The 19,367-nt window shown below is 47.2% G+C and overlaps 1 protein-coding gene across 5 annotated transcripts in view; it reads left to right on the forward strand.

The window, feature by feature from the left end:
* Window positions 1–19,367, forward strand: part of MED12 (mediator complex subunit 12) — a 1,704,158-nt gene that overhangs the window by 154,356 nt on the left and 1,530,435 nt on the right. For all 5 annotated transcript variants that reach the window (XM_069612388.1, XM_069612385.1, XM_069612387.1 and 2 more), the window contains exons 6-7: window positions 16,125–16,235; window positions 16,888–17,142. In XM_069612388.1, coding sequence (XP_069468489.1) covers window positions 16,125–16,235; window positions 16,888–17,142 — 366 coding nt within the window. The remainder of the gene's footprint in view (window positions 1–16,124; window positions 16,236–16,887; window positions 17,143–19,367) is intronic.

The following is a 19,367-nucleotide window of genomic DNA, read 5'->3' on the forward strand; positions in this document are numbered from 1 at the left end:
GAGGCACCATGGCTGTCACCGTCCTCTACCCCAGATCAAGACACACTGTCTATAGATACTCCCTGCTCACCTCCTCAAAGACGAGCCTCACCCATCGATGACCAGATGATATTCAATGCTATTCTTAAAAAAGCAGCTGAACACTTTCAGATTGCCACTCGAGGCGGTACAAGACACAGACTTTATAGAGGATATTTTAAAAGAAAATACACCCTCAAGTCAAGCCATACCTCTGTTGAACTCAATCAAAAGGCGCAGTGCCCCCTCTTTGTTGACTCCATCTCAAACAAGAGCTGTAAACCCACGAGTCGAAAAGCTTTTTCGCCCCTCTTCAACAGACCCGCTATATATCCGGGGACATGTCTCTCCTGACTCCCTAGTGGTCACAACTACAAGGAAGACAGCCAGAGTACACTTGTCTACAGCTGAGGCACTTCCAGACAAGGATTGCAAGAAGTTATATGCCCTTGGGAAGCGCATTACATCAGCAGCCTACTCCACTAGGATAGCTAACACCACCACATTGCTGGCTAGTTATAGCGATGTCCAGTGGAATTTGCTCCAGGAGGGCCTGCAAGAAGTCCCAGAGCCAACACGATCACGCCTTCTGGTGTTTGTGTCGCAGGGGAGGCCGGTCAATCAGAAAATCCTCAAAAACACTGAATGCTGCAGAAACAGCAGGATGAATACTGGCCGAAGGTACCTTGCATAAAAGGCACGCATGGCTAAAATATTCGGGATGAAAACCTGAAAACCAAGCATCCTGTATTAACAAGTCGGAAGAAGAAACAAACCTGTTTGGAAAGGCAGTGGATGAGGCTTTAGAGACAGCAAAAAAGGAACATGAAAACTTAGTCTGTAAACTAGATTACCCAACGACTCTATCGGCAGCGAGGGGGTAGCTCACGCTGCTCCTTTCGTTGATAAACCTTCCCACGTTCCCCCCAACAATCAATACAGAACAAGAAACAAACCATAGTCCTCAGGACAAGGGGCAACTGCCATGGGCTAATATCAGAGAGGGCAGTGCCGCGGCATAGGAAGGGGTAGAAGCTCCACCCCAAGAGGCTCCCCAGCCTCAACTCAAAAATGACTTGCCGGTCAGGGTCCCCTGCCATGCCTCCCCGGTCGGAGGACAGGTAACATCTTTCTTTCATGCATGGGAGGGAATCACCACAGACCAGTGGGTGCTCAAGACCGTCACACACGGTTACTGTATAGAGTTCAGCTGGCCACCTCGATACGGACCACCAACTTCAAAACGCTTATCGCCAGAACATCTGAAGATCCTTTCGCAAGAGGTCGAGATCCTGCAAGAAAAGGGCACAATTGAAGTCCACATTCTACAGGTAAACAAGGGTATTTATTCAGTGTACTTCCTTGTACCCAAAAAGGATCTTGCCATGAGCCCTGTGCTAGACTTGCGACCAGCGAACAAGTTTGTCAAGCCACAGAAGTTCAGAATGACAACATTGCAAGAGGTAGTCCTTCTGCTAACACAGGGATTACATGGCAACATTGGACATGAAAGATGCATACTTTCATATTTCAATGCTGCCAGCACACAGAAAATACCCAAGGTTCATGATAGAGGACATACACTATCAGTTCAGTTCAAGGTCCTTCCCTTCCCTTCTGCATTGCCTCAGCCCCAAGGGTATTTACAAAGGTGCTGGCGGTAGTAGCGGCTCACTTGTGCAGGCAGTCCATTCCAGTCTATCCTTACCTCGACGACTGGCTAGTAACAGGGGATTCATACAAAACATGCCTATCAAACACCCAGAAGACGGTAGATCTACTCTTCGGTCTGGGAATCTCAATCAATGAGAAAAAGTCCAGCCTAGACCGCATTTAATTTCTGGGGGCTCTAATTCCGACAGAAGACGGCCTTGTCTTCCCCTCCAACAAGAGGGTTCAAAACATGCTGTTCCAAATCCCTCACTATGTAGCCAATCGCAAGGCGACTGTACGCAAAGCCATGCGACTGTCTGGGATAATGGCCTCCTGCATTTACTTAGTCCCACATGCACGTATGCGCATGCGCCCCATGCAAGAGTGCTCAGCAGCCAATGGTGTTGGGCCTGGCTCCTGCAGCATTCGAGTTCGGTGGGTCTGAGCTGGCAGTGGACTACAGGGAGGTCCTTACCAGAGCCAGGGCATCGTGGACTCTTAAGTGCTACAGGCACAAATGGAAGCGTTTCACGACTTGGTGCTGGTCGCCGAAGATTAACCCTCTGAGGGTCACGGCTGTCCCAAGTCCTGCCGTACTTGTTGTCGTTGGCTAAGTTAGGGCTGGCGCACGCCTCCATCAAAGTTCACCTGGCGGCTATCTCAACGCTACATCAGATCGCTGGGATGGTCTTCTCTTTTGACGCACTGTCTAGTGGAGGAGTTAATTAATGGACTGTTCCGATCGTTCCCGCCGGTGTATTCTCCTTCCCTGGCGTGGGAATTCAACGTGATGCTGACTAGGCTCATGGGGGGGCCCCCCTTCGAGCCTATGCATCAAGCGCCTATCAAGTTCCTTTCTTGGAAGACAGCTTTCCTCGTGGTCATCACCTCTGCCAGGGGAGTGGGTGAGATCCAGGCCCTGTCCTGTAAGTGGACCTATTTGACTTTCTACGAGACAGGGTGGTGCTGTGGACGCACCCCTCTTTCATGCCCAAGGTTCCGACCGAATTTCACCTCAACGAACCCTTGGTGTTGCCTGTGTTTTTTTGCCATGCCTTTGTCGCCGGCTGAAAGGACTTTGCACTTGAGGCTCGAGTGCTGAAGGTTTGTGGCCCGCACAAAGAGTTTCTGGAAAAATTCTCAGCTTTTTATGTACTTTGGTACTTTGAACCATGTGAAGTCCTTATCCAATCCTTCCATCTCCAGGTGGCTCTAGGGCTGTATCGCTCATTGTCACTGGTGGCAACCCGACGGCTGCCTGGCCATCCGAAAGCCAATTCTACCAGAGCGATCGCTGCAACGACTGCGTTCCTGTCTGGTGTGTCCCTGTCGGACATCTGCAGGGCTGCTACCTGGCAGTCTACCCACACCTTCACAAAATTCTACTGCATCGACAGGGATTCCACAGAGGAGTCCAGGGTCAGCCAAGCAGTGCTGTGCAACCTCTTCGCTTGAAGGTGGGCCTAGTGAGGAGGTAAGAGTAATTGCTTTTGTTGAGCCTTGCCACCTCCTGTGGTTGTGTATGTATTATAATGTACTGCTAAGTATTCTTTATTCATGAGCATGTGAATCCATGACAGACCCCATGCTGGAGAAGGAACAAGTTACTTAGCTGTAACTGTTGTTCTCCAGCAAGGGTCCGACATGCAAATCCTCCCACTTGCCTCTCTGCGGCTCTTCTTGGTCATATTTTCACTTAACGTGCTATTAAATGTGAAGATGGCTGCCAGAGGAGGGGCTTAGGGAGAGGGCAGTCATTGGCAGGGAGCAGTATGACTCAGAGCTCAGTGATTGGTTTATAGGAGAAAGACAGTTTGTGTATGAAAGTGAAACTGTTTTTTCTTTTACCGGGGATTCCAGCTTGACGACAGGGAATATTCATGAGCATGTGAATCCATGCCAGAACCATGCTGGAGAATAACAGTTACAGGTAAGTAACTTGTTCCTTCTTGCGGACGTACTTAGCAGAGACTTACCCTACCCTAAGAGCACAAGTGGTGGCTATGGGAGGACATTGTACTCAAGGCCTTTGCAGAATGGGGCTTCCCAGAGGTCGACTTGTTTGCCACTCTGGAGAACGCCCAATGCCCAGGTTACGCCTCCAGTTACTATCAGAACCGCTCCAAGGGGAACGGTCTTTGCATTACATTGAAATTTGTCCACGCTTTTCATCCGATTCCCCTGCTCAACAGAATAGTGCACAAGATGCAACAAAAGCCAGCAAGGATGATCCTGGTGGCCCCGATGTGAGCCCGTCAGCCTTGTTTCTCCCATCTCATGGCAATGTCAGTCTCCCCTCCCAGGAAGCTGTCGTGCCCGTACAATATGCTGTCTGAAGACCATGGAGAAACATTGCATCCATGCCCTTAAACTCTCAACCTAGCAGCCTGGCTCCTGAGGTCCTAGAGTTCGGGCACCTCCAGCCGAGTATGGACATACTCGGAGAAGCCTGGAAACCTAACACCAGGCATTGCTAATCCTGCAAATGGAAGTGCTTTGTCATTTGGTGTAATGGCAAGGGCATCAATCCTATTGAATGCTCACCTAAAGATATAGTCCTTTACCTAACCCACCTGTTAGATTCACGTCTGGTTTTCAATTCTCTACAGGTCTATTTAGCCGTGCTTTCAGCGTACGCCACGTCCCAGAGCAAGGTTTCATGGTGGAAAATTCCTGTAATTAAAGCCATTATTATGGGGTAAAGAGACTTCATCCCCCTATTTCCAACCCAGCTCCCGGGTGGGACATGAATGTTCTTACCAGACTAATGGGGCCTCCTTTTGAACCAGTGCACAAGGCTCGCCTTAAAGCACTCGCCTACAAGACTGCCTTCCTGGTGGCTATCACCTCTATAAGGGGAGTTGGTGAACTGCAGGCCCTTTCAGTGCAGGACCCATTCTTCATGATTAACAAAGATAAGGTGGTTTTGCGCACACACCCTCTCTTTGCGCCTACTTTTATCTCAAAGTTCAATGTAAACTAGTCTATAGAACTACCCACCTTTTTCCAGAACCCCACTAATGTGGTGGAAAGAAGCCTCCACACACTGGATGTAAGGAGAGCGGTTATCTACTACCTGGAAAAAACGAATCAATTCTTCGTTTCGGTTGCACCTGGTAGAGAACGGGACCCTGTCTCTAAATCAGCTATCTCCAAGTGGATCGTAAACTGCATCACACCTTTAATCCCTTGCCAACAGAGATTTACCCTTCACGCCTAGAGTGTTATCTACTCTGGGCACTGGGGCTTCCATAGCATTCATTGCAAATGTTCCTCTTGAGTCAATTTGCAAAGCAGCAACCTGGAGTTCTGTACACACATTTACATAACACTACTGCCTAGATACACTCTAGGTCTGATTCTCAGGTGGGACAAGTGGTGCCAAGACATCTCTTTGCTACTGTTCCTTCACACATCTCACCGCCATCCCTGGGTACTGCTTGCTAGTGTATGTGCAGCATGTGATTCCAGGCAGATTCACAAACATCAGAAGATATGCATTACTCCCCGTAATAGCATTTCTGATGATTGTATCTGCTTAGATTCACATGCGCCCACCCTTCCTCCCCTTGTGCAGTAGAAGGAACATAGACCTCATACACCTTATTTCTTCTGTACTCGCTCACGCTAACTATAAGGCACCCTCACGGCAGAAAAAACACAACCAGAGGGACCTCGATGTGTGAGGGATTTTGGGTACACTACACGTCACGTTAGGGATAGTGTTGGTCACGCCCATGTCGACGTCCCCTTTCAATCTTCAAAAGAAAGATGCAGTACTCTGCGGTTTCCACTAGATGTTGCACTATATGCACAGCATGCAAATCTAAGCAGATACAATCAGCAGAAAGGCTATTAAGGTGAGTAATGCATGTCTTATATTTACTTATTTTGTGTTTGTAAAGCACCTAAGCCCGATGGCATCAGGACGCTGTTGTGGCAAACCAGTTACATTTAAGCATAGAGGTAGGCAGATTAGTGTCAGTATGTCCTCGGGGCCATGGATCTTTGATCTCCTTTCTCTCATTGGTGTGAGGTTGAGAGCAGATCGGTCTTGGCCCAGGTACTCCACCGGAAGTGACGTCGATGAATAGCCAGGTTTTAATGCCTTTTGATGGTTTTGAACCCTTTCCTGATAGATATGAGGTTAAGGAACATTCCCTTTTATAAAACATGTGCTTGGGGATTCTCCCCTTGAACGTATTCACTCCCAAGTGTGGTAAAACCGTTATGTAAAGTGTCAATACTATACAACGCAAGAAAAAAAAAAGTCCACCGCAGTCTTCGGCCTAGTACAGGAAGCCCTGTCTAAAGGACTTTTAAGGGAATAATCGATGACAAGGTTATAACAATAACAATGTCTCTTTATGAAAGAGCTCCGCAAAGGGCGACCAGTCATCTAGGCGGAAAAAACAATTTGCGGGACCTCAGCGTGTGAGGGATTTTGGGTACACTACACGTCCCGATTGGGATAGTGTTACAGACACGCCTATGCCGACGTCCCCTTTCGAGCCTCGAAAGACAAGATGCGTACTCCGCAGTTACCACTGGATGTCGGACCATATGCACAGCATGCGAATCTAAGCAGATACAATCATCAGAAATGCTATTACGGTGAGTAATGCATGTCATTCACTTCCTTCTCCTTTGCTCCCTATATAAATCAATGAGATCTCGTTGGCTGAAACCTTGGCTAGTAGAAATGGAGGATGGAATTGCTAGTAAGTGGGCAGTGCTTGATCTTAGGGTGCGCAGTGGGAGGTAGGGTTTTATCTTCTCGTGTAGGTATGTTGGTCCAGCCTTGTGCACTGCTCTGTGGGTAATGCATAGGGTTTTGTAGGTGGCCCTATGTCCGACAGGGAGCCAGTGGAGGGTGCGGAGAGCAGGGGTAGATGTGGTCTCTGTGAGAAGGAGTTTGACAGCAGCGTTTTGGGCTCTTTGTAGTTTAATAATAATTTGGCATTTATATAGCGCTACGAACCCTCGGGTATCTGAGCGCTGCTTATTATTACCCACGGGGTGTGGTGCTCATTTATCGACCTCTGAAGGATGAAGGGCTGAGTTTGGCCCTGCCGGGATTCAAACCTGCATTAGCAGGCTCTGCACGGATGTCAAAGCGAGCACTCTACTCGCTGTGCCACTTGAACCGCTATACCAGCATAAGTTGGTATGCTGGTGCTCCCAGGTATAGGGAGATGGCATAGTCCAGTCTCGAGATAACTATAGACATAACAGCAGAGAGTCTGTTGGGGTAGGTGAAGTAAGGGAAAATGTGTCTTAAGGAGTTTGAGTTGGTAGTGACAGTATTTCAATACATTGATCTGACGGGAGAGGGTTAGGCCTGAGTCTATAGTGCACCCAAGGTTTGTGACCATTTTGGAAAGGGTGTGCGGAGGAGGGGGGGGGGGCAAGGGAGCGGTTACCGGAGAAGGGGCAGTATTGCATCACACCATGATTTGAGCATCATCGGCTAAGTTGTAGCAGGTGAGGTTGCGTGTGCTGATGATTCCTGGTAAAGTAATAAGATAGAGGTTAAAAAGGAGAGCGGAGAGGCACGCGCCTTGAAAACCCTAGCACCTGGTCTCGCACCTCCTTTTTCAATCAAAGGTAAGCCTTTAACTGCTCTAGCAACTCGCAGCAGGCGTTTTGACCACCACACCAATAAGCCACGTACCTCACTCCCTCAACCTACTACCCCATATCCCTTGCCATCCATCCCATATCACACTCCAAACTCCATATCCCTATCCACAGATGCACAACACCTGCGCCCACTAACAACCTCTCACCTCTCCACACCACCTCCCACACGCTTCCTACCCCCTCCTCCCTCTACACCTGACTAAACCCCCTTACTACCTCGGGTCTCCCCAAGGCACCTCAAACTGCGCTCACGCACCTACCCTGATCCACTCCACCACATCATCGAATACCAACCTGTTTTCGATGCCCTCAGTACCAGCAGACTCTCCTCACACACCTCAGGTCCCACTGAAGCTGTCTTCCCCTCACCCTTCTCCTCAAACCATCCCTAAAACCAACTACAAACTACCCCCATCCCATCGCTCTTCTCAAATGTTCGCGTGTGCGCGCACGTTCTTTTTGCGCCCATGGCACTGATATCCACAACCTCATTAAGCAAACAATTCTTGACATCCGGCCGTCACTGAAACTTGGCTGCATCAGGCAGATGCCCAGCCCGCTCACTAGCGATGCCTATGTGGATACTCCATCATGGGATCCGATCAAACTTCCAAACCCAGCGGCAGAGTAGCCATCATTCACAAAGCCTACCTGCCTTTTAGAGAGATCTATACCTGTGTTCAAGTTCCTACTCACCAAATTACGCATCAGTGCTCCCTCGACTCTAAACATTATACTGCTCTACCGTCACCCGAACAACACCAACACAAAAGAATCCGACATTCCCCCTGTTGGGAAGAATTTTCATAAATGTGCCAATTCCTCCCGCCCTCTCATAGCTCTTTTGCTAAACTTTGGGACTTTGTACTTTTAATTCTGTGTGTTTTACTCTTTTGTTTTCTTTGGTAATGGAGTTTTAGACAACTCAATAGGCATCATCTTTTCATGTGTGTCACACAGCACCCTCAGTGCAGTGACACAGGGCAACCTTTTCAGGCTTTTCCAAGGTTTAAATACCTTCTCTGGGATAAACTGTTTCCCATAGTGTCATGATGCCTACCCCCAGGCATCTGGACCAAGCCCATCAGCCCCGGGAGCAAGCATCCAGACATTTAATAAAACCTCAGCAGCCCCGGCTAGGGGCTATCTGGGTTCAGTCCTGGCGCCAGTCTCCTAGTAGAAATCAGTCCTGGCGCCTAAGGCGCCAGGCTCATAGTCATTACTTACCTCAGGCAGACCATGCTGCAAATGACTCCAACCCAACGTGAAGCCTGGAGGGGACTATTTTACTACAGGGACTATTTTTTTACTCCGGTGTGGTTCTAGGGACTTCTTACCTGGGACTACTTTTGAGGCTATTTAAACCACACCCGACCAGCAACACTCGCTTCGCGTTATTCTGCATCCAGCAGCGTAACGCTCACCGTGCCTGCAAGTCAGCATCCAGACCTCTGCCATGCCCGTCCTGAATCCGGAGTGCCTAGAGAAAAAGGAAAGTAAAGGCAAGGTTAGAAAACAAACTTTATTCCAGTTTCTAACCTGATTCCGGAACCATCACGTCTCAGCAACTGGAAAGGACATTCTTTCTATGTGCGTCGCATCGCCAGCTGCAGCGCCGCGCCATACTCGCCAGTCCTCACAGCACCTTTCGATCTGACGCTGCCTCCATCATTTCTTCGCCGGGTTCCGGCATCTGGGGAAAAAAGAAATAACAAGGTGAGCCGAGTGAGCCAACAAATACAATCTCTCTTACCACTATAGACTTACCTGATTTACCACCGGAGGCATTATTCTTTAACTCTCCACTTCTACAAACGCTGCATCTGAAAACGGAGAGGAAACAACACGTTAAATACATGCATCATTTACCGGACAGCATCGGGTAATAGACTCTTACCTGAACGCCATCTACGGCCACAAGACCATCTTTTCTCGAACTCCACTGCAAGATAAGAAAGGAATTGGACAAGAGTGAACATCGGACATATTGAACTCTATGAACTCTATACTTGCTGGTCTTCGCCAGGAACCTCAGAGTCCACGCTCGTCCAGAACTCCCCAACGCCTTCTAAGCAGTGAAGCAACTGGTATAGACGCGCCCCTGCAATCCACGCATGATGGAGAGCTTATCTTTCAAGAATATAAGGTGAGAATACTGGAAGGGGATTTCGGAGGTGATTAGTGGGGGGAGCAGGGAGGTGCCATGACTAGAATCCTCGGGTGGCTAAATTCCTCTCTCCACTTGCAGGAGAATCCTTCTACGTGTCAAGCAGACGAGATTAGGAGGGCCGGTCCAGTCTGTCATCTCTGCACTACGCATCATGTTGGTGGAGGCCGCAGCAGTCCGGGTCCGACCGATGCCCCTGTGGGAGCCAGGTGAGCGTAACACAGAGAAACTAAAGTGAAATTGACTTTACTAGTCTTTTTAAATTCCTAGACCCAGCACACTCTATCTTACAATAGAGTGCTGGAGGGGTTACCTAGTATCCCCTGTGTCTAGATACTGAAAGTGAGCGTCCTCCAAAAATGCAATTCGAACTCCCCAATGAGAGTCAGTAATGGACACACCCCAGGAGGGAAAGAGACCAGGACCAAGTGCGGGTGAAGATAAAAAGTAAAGTTTATCCAAAACCAAAATAGGGCAAGCAGAGAACTCTGCAAACTCCGAGAGCGCTCTGCCAAACATCAGTAAAACATTCACATTTATTACAAAATCGCGTAAGCTATAGGGGGCACATAAGTTGTGAGGATTGGATGGTAAAGACTAACTATTATCTAGAGGTCCACGTGGTGCCAGTGCAGGGTGCACGTGTCAGCTGGGCTGTTCGAGGTGGAGCACTGGGTCAGATGATGTCTTCAGCTGTTACAATTTATCCTACATAGCGTTCCTGCCCTTTTGGCCACAGATACTTTTACAATCATCTATTCATATTGGCATATAAGAATTATATCACTAGACATGTTGACCTGGACAATAAAAGTAAGAATACATAAGTCCAGGTGCCTATCCTATTCACAAGATTACATTGTCACGTTCATCACCCGTTCCATTAGATCTCACCAGACAATTATTTAGTGTTTGTTATCGTAAGGAGAGTATAATGCAACACATGAGGTTGTGGGTCTAAAGGTGAGCTGGGGTGGAGCATTGAAGATGGGCACACAGACGTTGCTTCAAAAGGCATTGGGGTGAGGGGTTTGTTGCTCGTATTTCTTTAATGATAGTCTGGGGGTGCGAGGCGAGTTCATGGTGACCTCATGAGTCAGGGGGCTGGTGGGAGAGTGGCTGCTTGATGCGGGCTCAGCGGAAGGGTGAGAGAGGTTATATTTGTAGTATCAGTAAAAGAAAAGCCTTCACTCACCAGCCCAGCGAGATTGGGAAGATGGAGGAGGCTGAGTGCGTGGCGCTGCAGGAGAGGAGAGAAGGCCCTGTGGCCTGTTGAACTGCGTTTTGTTCACTTTGCAGGGTTACATGCGAATCATTGGGATGAGGTAGAACTAGGTCCGTGTGATTGCAGGTAAAACAAATAATATGCAAGCTTTGATTATAATACGGGTTACACGTTTGTTTACCACGAGTATCATGTTATGAAGTAAGTCTATTTATAATAGCCTTGTGGCTTTACAGCTTGCACTATAAACATTTAGAGACGTATAATAATTGGACATGTTTGTGAACATATATAATATTGGAAAACCATTGAGCATCTGAATTGTGTACCTTTCATCATATCAAATAAGTGAGTTAACATATCTTTCAGTGTGGGTGTTTGGCAAAGGATAGGATTCACCCAGCAGTATAGTGCTTAGACATATATCCTGTAGCTTTTACACAGTAAATTAGGTAAAGATCTTGTTTCGTTTCATATAATCAGCCCCTTAATATACAGCTGCAAGAGGGGATTTATGGCCTTTACAGAACGCTATTCCTGGAGGACCGACGTGGGAGCGGCCGACGGACGGCTTTTTCCTAGCACCTGAGCCCTACCCGCCCATTGCAGGAAAAATCATGGCGGCAAACAGAGGCCGCCTCCACCGCTTCACAAACATTTGGTCACCTGTGATAGACTATGACCAGCGCTTCCCAGCCCTAACACATAAACCACGTTTGGTGACAGATGCCCAGCGAGCAGTAGGCTGGGTCAGACTCGAGTAGTAGAGGAGCAGGTCCCGGAAGGTAGCCAGAATTAAGGTGTGGGGGCGGAAACTGGGGGGGGGGTGTATGAAGAGGACTTAATGATGTAAGATATGCTGAATGGATGCGAGGCGGGGATCGGACTCAATTGATGAAGGAGCAGGCCTCGGGAGACAGCCAGAATTAAAGTGTGGGGGCGGGTACTTGGGGGTTTATGATTGAGTTAATGCTGAATTGATGCGATACATTGTTTTCCTGTGCGCTAACCAAAATAAACAAGTTAAAAAAATAAACAAAAAAAGCCAGCTAGCTGCGGTGATACCAAAACGGAATAAAAGGTACGCTCCTTTAAATCACGGTCGTGGTGTACGGGTGCCTGGCTATCCGGTCTCCTAGTGCTTGCCACTGGCGATTCGACCAAGGCAGGTCCGGGAAGGCGATTGGCAAACTGGTTGGCCCCACCAGTTCAAGGGAAGAAGGCTCTTGCAGGTGAAGATCTTCTCTGGTCGTTGGAGAAAAGTGGTGAAGATCTGCAGCAGGGCTTCACCGGTGGTTCAGTCATTGCAGATGTCTTCGGCTTCTCTCCTCTTTGGATTTCTTAGGTCCAGTGGTGACTTCTGTCTTCCAATCCGCAGGTCCCTGCTTTTATGCAGAAAAACCCCCATTCATAAAGCCCCGCTGTAATTCACACAACGGGGTGGCTTTCCTGGCGGGATAACCCTTCAGCCTATCGGGGTAGAGTGCGACTTGGGTTGCTTAGGCAACCCTGTCCAGGGTGCCTATTCCCCCTCCCACACATCCGGTCTACCCCAGACTCACTGGCACCTAAAGGAGGGCTTCTGTCCAAAAGCCCACCAAAAGGACAGACAAAGGGCCGCGACCTTGACTTGGATTACAGAGAAAGACACGAGAAAGAAATAATAAGATCTGGCAAAAAAACCCTACCTGAGTAAAGGGGAAATCCCATAGGAAAATATTGGCGGTCAAATATTTACGCTAGTAACCACTGCCATCAGCCAGAAACCTTGGAGAGAGAGACTGTACGGTACCCCCTCGAAAATGAACACTAGGGAAAAACTATTAACCCTTCCCAGTACCTCCATAGTAAGATGGTGTACTGGTTTTGTTCATAACTATTGACTAGTAAAGTCAATGGGGACTTTATATGCCCTGGGAGACAGTAGTCAGTCCCAGGGTATGGAGTCTATGTTTGGGGGGGTCACTGTGACACCCTTGTATCACTGCACTGAGGGTGCTGTGTAACACCCATGTATAAAGATGATACCTATGGAGTGAGAAAAACTCCATAGCCCATAAGCACAAAAATAGGTTGAAAGACATCTCAAAACAACGAAGGGTGGGAAAAAGAGTCTCACTCTTAGTAGGAGTAAAAAATAAACCCTTGAAATCCAGCAAAGCTGCTGGGGGACACTATAGGTAAGGGGAATTAGCCTTATAAGAGAATTCTCCCTAACAGGAGGACTTCTGAAGGACTCTTGCACTGCAACGGGACGGTCAGCGACAGAAAAGGACCAACTGCTTTTCAGTGGTACCGCAGACTATTGGCTGTCGTGATGGACTTTCCTTGCTTCTGGCGTCCCACACTCTGTTGAGGGGGCTCGGGCTCGGTCAGTCCTGCTTCCTGGGAGTCTGGAGTATTTTCCTGGAACTCTCGGCCAACTTAAAAGCAACGCACACGATCCGGTGTTCCTCTCCCTGGCTATACGGTTCCAGGAGCAACTGCAGTGGAATTTCAACCAGCTCCAAGAGGATGTCTAGGTGGCTTACTTTGGAGTTGATTGGTCCCACCAACTCAAGGGGAGAAGTCATCCTCACAGGGCTCCTCTAGTCGAAATGAATTTGGAGCTTCATCACAGCAGCAGGGCTTCACCGGGCGAACCAACGGTCCAGGAGTTGCAGCAGGCGTCTTCAAGTTGTTCTTTGGATTTCTTCGTCCAGTGGTCGACTCTGCCTTCCTAGCCAAAAGACTTGCCTTTTATGCAGGTTTCTCCCATTCATTCCAGCCTAGCTGTCAGTCACCCAGCACAGTGGTTGTCCTTGCCGGACAGTCAGCCTGACAGACACCCTGGAGCCAGAGGCAGGCTTCACTCGTGAATCCTGCAAAAGGCAAAACAAAGGGACCAAACCTGGTTTGGCGCGCAGAGTAAATCTCAAGAAGGACCTTTCCACAAAGAAACGGCGAAAAAAGAAGACCGGGCTGTTTTGACAAAAATTGCACCCTTGGGTGCTTTACTGCAGCTGCAAACGCAGCCCGCAGTAAATGCACACCATGGTAGTTAAAAGTAAACCACTGCCACCAGCCATAACACATTTTTTTTTTACATGAGAAGTTAGACAAAGGGGATACTAAGTAACCCCTCCAGCACCCTATTGTAAGATTGTGTGTGTGTTGGGTCTATAAAGATACACATGTAAGTAAAGCCAATTTCACTTTGCTGCTCTTGGAAACCGTAGTTTATCCAAGAGGAGGACTTCCCTGTGTCACTGCAGTGAAGGTGCTGTGTGACACATTGTAAAAGATGATGCCTATGGAGTTTCAGACTCCACAACCAAAAGAGAAACGGAGTACAAAATCACATTATAAATACATGAGAGGGTGGGGAAAAAGGGTCTCACTCTCTTCAGGTTAAATATTCAAGTACTCAAAATGCAGCAAAGTTGCTGGGGGGCTCTAAGGTAGAGAGGAATTAGCCAATTTCTGAAAATTCTCCCTAACACAGGTCTTTTCTAGTCGAGGCGAATTTGGAACTTCAGCACGGCTTCACGGGGCAAACCAATTGTACAGGGGTTGCAGCAAGCTTCTGTTCCAAGTTCTTCTTTGGATTCCTTCGTCCAGTGGTCGACGCTGCCTTCCTTGCAACAGACCTCGCCTTTTATGCAAGTCGCTCCCATTCATTCACAGCCTAGTTGTCACTCTCACAGCAGGGTGGCTGACCTGCAAGGACTGCCAGCCAATCACCTTTGGGTGTATTCCTGTAATCAAGGAGAATAAGCACCGGGAGTTTTGGGAACCTCCCTCGCTTCCTGCTCTGCAGACACGCTGGAGCCAGAGGCGGGCTTCACCAGTGAACCTCGCCAAAGGCAAAACGAACAAAGGGACCAAACCTGGTTTGGCGTGCATAGTAAATCTCAAGAAGGACCTTTCCAACAAGAAATGGCGAAAAAAGACCAGGCCATTTTGACAAAAATGGGCACCCATAGGTGCTATACTGCAGCTGCAATTGTAGCCCGTAGTAATAACTCTCAATGGGAGGAAAAGGTAAACCACTGCCACCAGCCATTAATTGTAGAAAGGGTAACATAAAAATGTCACGTGAGAAGATAGACAAAGGGGATACTAAGTAACCCCTCCTGCACCCTCTGGTAAGCTAGTGTGTGCTGGGTCTAGAAAGTTACAAATGTAAGAAAAGTCCATTTCACTTCACTGCTCTTGGAAACGGTAGTTTATTCAAGAGAAGGTATTTAATCCTTTGGGAAATCCAAATGACTTCCCTGTGCCACTGCACTGAGGGTGCTGTGTGTCACAGTGTAAAAAGGTGATGCCTATGGAGTTTGTCAGACTCCAAAAACCAAAAGAAACGGAGTCCAAATCACAGAAAAATACATGAGGCGGAAAAAGGTCTCTCTCTCCAGGATTAAAATTAAAAGTCCAGCAAAAAGAGCTGGGGGTCTCTAAGGTAGAAGGGAATTTGCACATTTCTAACAGTTCTCCAGAGCTATTGTAGGCAGCAAACTAGACTACTGCAACGTTCTACTCACGGACACATCAGCGAAGAACCCAATGAAAATGCAACTGTTAGAAAACCATGCCTTCCGAGCAGCTTGGGGCATGAGACGCACCGACTACATTACTCAAGCCAGGCGGAAATCACACTGGCTCCTAACTAAAGCCTGTATCGAATTTAAAACCCTGACTCTCACCCACTGATGCATATACAGAGACGCTCCCTCCTATCTCAACCATCGCCTTTCCAACAAAGCCCAACATGCGAACACCAAGATCCACCTCCACATCCAGGTTCAAAAGCAAATGAGCTGGAAGCTCCTGCTTCAGTCACTGCCCCCACACTTGTGAACTCCCTCCCGCCAGCAATCGAAGATGAACCCTCATACCCAACTTTCCGAAAATGCCATAAAACATGGTGGTTTAACAAATGGGATTAGCCTACCCTACTATGTACTCCACCAATGATTTATCTGTTTTCTACTGTCCACTATTTATTTTGGTTCAAGCACCTTGATACCCCAGGGTTTAGGCGCTACACAAATACAACTCATAATAATAATAATGGTTATATCCGTGGATGAACACTTGATGTGATCTGCTTTATTGATGTGTATTATGTGTTTGTTTTATGATTATGCTGAAAATAAACAATTGGAATGGATGGAAACATAATTCAGCAAGTGAAGCGCTTGCTTCAGACATGTGTGAAACCAGCAGTCAGGGATGCAAATCCAGACAGACCTTCTTAACCCATTAGTCTCCCATGATCATTAAATTGAGTGCCATTAAAATGACAACTATTTAAGACTCTGGAATATACACATGTTTTTATTTTTGTCCGTTTGCGTTTCCACCTAGGCTGATTCATGTTTGTGATAGTCCGAATGCTGCCTTCTTACCCCTCTCCCCTCTAACTTTGGTGTGCAGGATGGTATGCTGGACCGCCATGAGTTCCTTACCTGGGTCTTGGAGTGCTTTGAGAAGATCCGTCCCGGAGAGGATGAGCTGCTGAAACTTCTTTTACCACTGTTGCTACGGGTGAGTGTCTTTTTCAAATGAAACCTGCTTCATCCCAACGCTGAGCTGTGATCACTAGCGGACTGCAGTGCTCTTAGCTGCCCACCTTCACTGCTCACTTAAAGCTGCGTGCGCCATCTGGCTTTGCATTATGACAACATGAACATTCCATTGCTGTTTGTACCTGTTCCCTCTGCAGATTTTAGCTATTCATGCCACTGCTGCATTGCACTTTGGGTAAGTTGGATTGGCACTTTGCCTAGTTGCCCATTCAGAGCTGGGTGCTTCCGAATCCCTGTAGTTGCCCATTATACTGCTACTCTGAGCTGTGTATGCTGGCTCTGCTGTTCTCTAAGTTAGTATGTTATGTCAAATTAGGGTTAAAAGAACCTAATGCTGCAACACCTTTTTGAATGCAGTCTCTCTGAAGCATTGGTTTTCTTTGCTCTCAGCAGACTGGGCTCTGCTTTTCAACCTCGTGTTATCTGCCACCGTCTCCACTCACTTGTGCTTCCTATCAAAAAACATGCAATTTTGTTCTCGGCTCAGAGTTCACTTCTCATTTGGCTATGAAAGCCATCTATAGCATCCAACTGTTTCAGTGTGCTTAGCTGCTTGTACTTTTCAACACTGTCTCTATAGAATGTAATCGGTTTCTCTCTGCCATTTACAGTATTCTGGGGAGTTTGCACAGTCTGCTTACCTATCCCGACGCCTCTCGTACTTCTGCACCCGGAGACTTGCGATGCACCTTGAGGGCACCGGTGGTCATCAGTCCCACATCCTCTCTGCACAGACAACCAACACCATGCCTTCAACACCCACCCCTCAGCCATCATCCGGAAACTCTCCCCAATCTCCCTTCAGTGATCTGCTTTTGTGTCCTCAGCACAGGCCAGTTGTGTTCGGTCTCAGCTGCATGCTACAGGTAATTGTAAATTTGGGAATGTGTTGTACATGTATTATTAACCTATGTCCCTTGTACGAGGCATATTTCTTGCCACACCGTAGCTTTAATTCTATCTTATGGTGGGGCATCGTCTTCATCATTGATGTACCCCAACTCTGTTCTTGACAAGGCAGGGAGTAACATGGAAGATAGTGGATAGCTGAGAAGATAGGTTATGGGGGCCCACGTTAAGAATTTCTGGAGTAGTCTGTCCAATTCCTCAGCTCGTTGCTTGTGCTTTCTGGATACTAACTGTAAAGTGCTTGAAAAGAAAGAGCAGAAACTGCACAGGAGCCAAGAGCGCATATGAAAGGTGTTGTGAAGGAGCTAGCTCCTTTCTGCACCCCCAGCCCTTTAAATTAGGCAAGACTACTTTTGATTGCTCTAGGCACTACAAGGAACCAGGGGGGGAGGAAGGGCACTGGGAAAGCTCTTTCATGCATATATAATCACACAGACATGGGCAGGCACTAATAGAAGGCAGTTAATATTTAAATATACAGTGCAAATAACTATTAGCTGAGTACATTTGTAAATGTCAAATCCTATGCAGTTCTTGGCACAGTATGAGTAATAAAATACTCCCCCCTCCCTTCCCGGAAAGAGTTCAGTCTGTGCTAAGAATGGACTACAGGCATTGCTCTGGTGTCCTTGCTAGCACAAGCACACTGACCAGCTATCTGCTGTCTGTCAAAAGCCCATGCATGCTAAAATGGGATTTTACATGTTTGATGCACACAACATGCTGAATTATGAAAACAAAGTTTAAAAGAAATTACAGGACCACATAAAAACATCAGTAGAATGAGTGAAGTATGGAGAGAATGACTGGAAAATGTGTGTATATATAAATGTTCATAGGTAGCAAAATGAAAAAGCATGAGCTAAAATGTATTCTTGCATAAGTAGCATGTCCTGACAGAAATCGCTGACCATGAAGAAAGGAAGACTTTGCTGCATCCCTTCTTGTATGAAAGCAAGACGGTTTGGGATGGAGCCATGCCCATATCCAGTGACCAAGCAAAGAGTATATAAGCCCTTACCTGGCATCGTTTTGGCAGGAGAAAGGAACAGTGAGGGACAGAAGAGACCATTCAGGGAGCAGAGTTCTTTGCCCCCATCCTCATTTCTGTAAAGAATAAACTTGTTATCCTTGCAAGATGGACTCTTGGCCTTACTTCCCTAGAGGGGTGCATTTATTCTGGTGTCAGCGTGATTAGGGGCACCCTTATAATTAGGGATGCCCCTGTAAGTTGGGCTACCCTTACAAAGGCCTAGTTTATGAATTGCTGCAATGCTCCATGCTACCTGCACTTTAATATATATTTCTTTCTGCTGGAGACTGGACATTATACTTGCATTATACTCTTATTTCCCTTCGCTTTCTCAATTTAATTTATCTCTGTGTTAGACCTGCTATCGTTCCTAGACTGTCTACTTACTTGCTTATTGTTGGAAGGCTTCTTTCTCCACAGTGTTCAGGGTTAGGAGGGAACCCACCGTAAGGCCACGAGGATAGCGCAGGGGAATGTGCTTGTCTTGGACACAAGACAACACTGAGCAGCACAGTTGCGAAACCTGGCCCCACGTTTAGAGGCTAAACTCCAGCATAAAGTGCAATAGAATTTCCTGCAAGCTTTCTATGGATCATCGAGAAATCAAGGGCAATGGGGTCCTTAGCATACATAAAAGCACATTGTTTAAATGGATTTTTAAGAACCAGCCCTGAGGGAGGGTTCTGAGATGTCTCCCCCTACCCCCCTCCTATTTTAGTTAACAAAGAACATACACCATTCAAACTCAATCAAGGTAAGTGGTAGAGCAGTGTGAGGCTTAGGCTTACGGTGATGGGGGGTGGTGTAGTGGTAAAATAAGGCACACACAAGCACTCAAATCAAATTAGATAGTATCTATAATATACACTATACCTGAACTCTTGCATCAATCAAATTAACAGGTAAGTATTACTACTATACATTCACATTGGGTGTTCTCACTAGAGAATAAAAAGACTTTTTTAAGACAGAAGTAATTAAATTATGAAACCTGTAAAACTGTGTCCAGTAAAGCAAGTGAAAACGGCTAAGTAATGCTAAAGCAATGGAAAGTCTGTGAAACCATGAACACTGTATTACCCTGCCTGATAGAATACGGCCTGTAACACAGAAAGTTCATCACTGCATTGTGAGTCCTCACAAAGACCC

The sequence above is a fragment of the Ambystoma mexicanum genome, chromosome 5p (genome assembly GCF_040938575.1).
Source record: "Ambystoma mexicanum isolate Mex_15411 chromosome 5p, UKY_AmexF1_1, whole genome shotgun sequence".
Taxonomy (NCBI): domain Eukaryota; kingdom Metazoa; phylum Chordata; class Amphibia; order Caudata; family Ambystomatidae; genus Ambystoma; species Ambystoma mexicanum.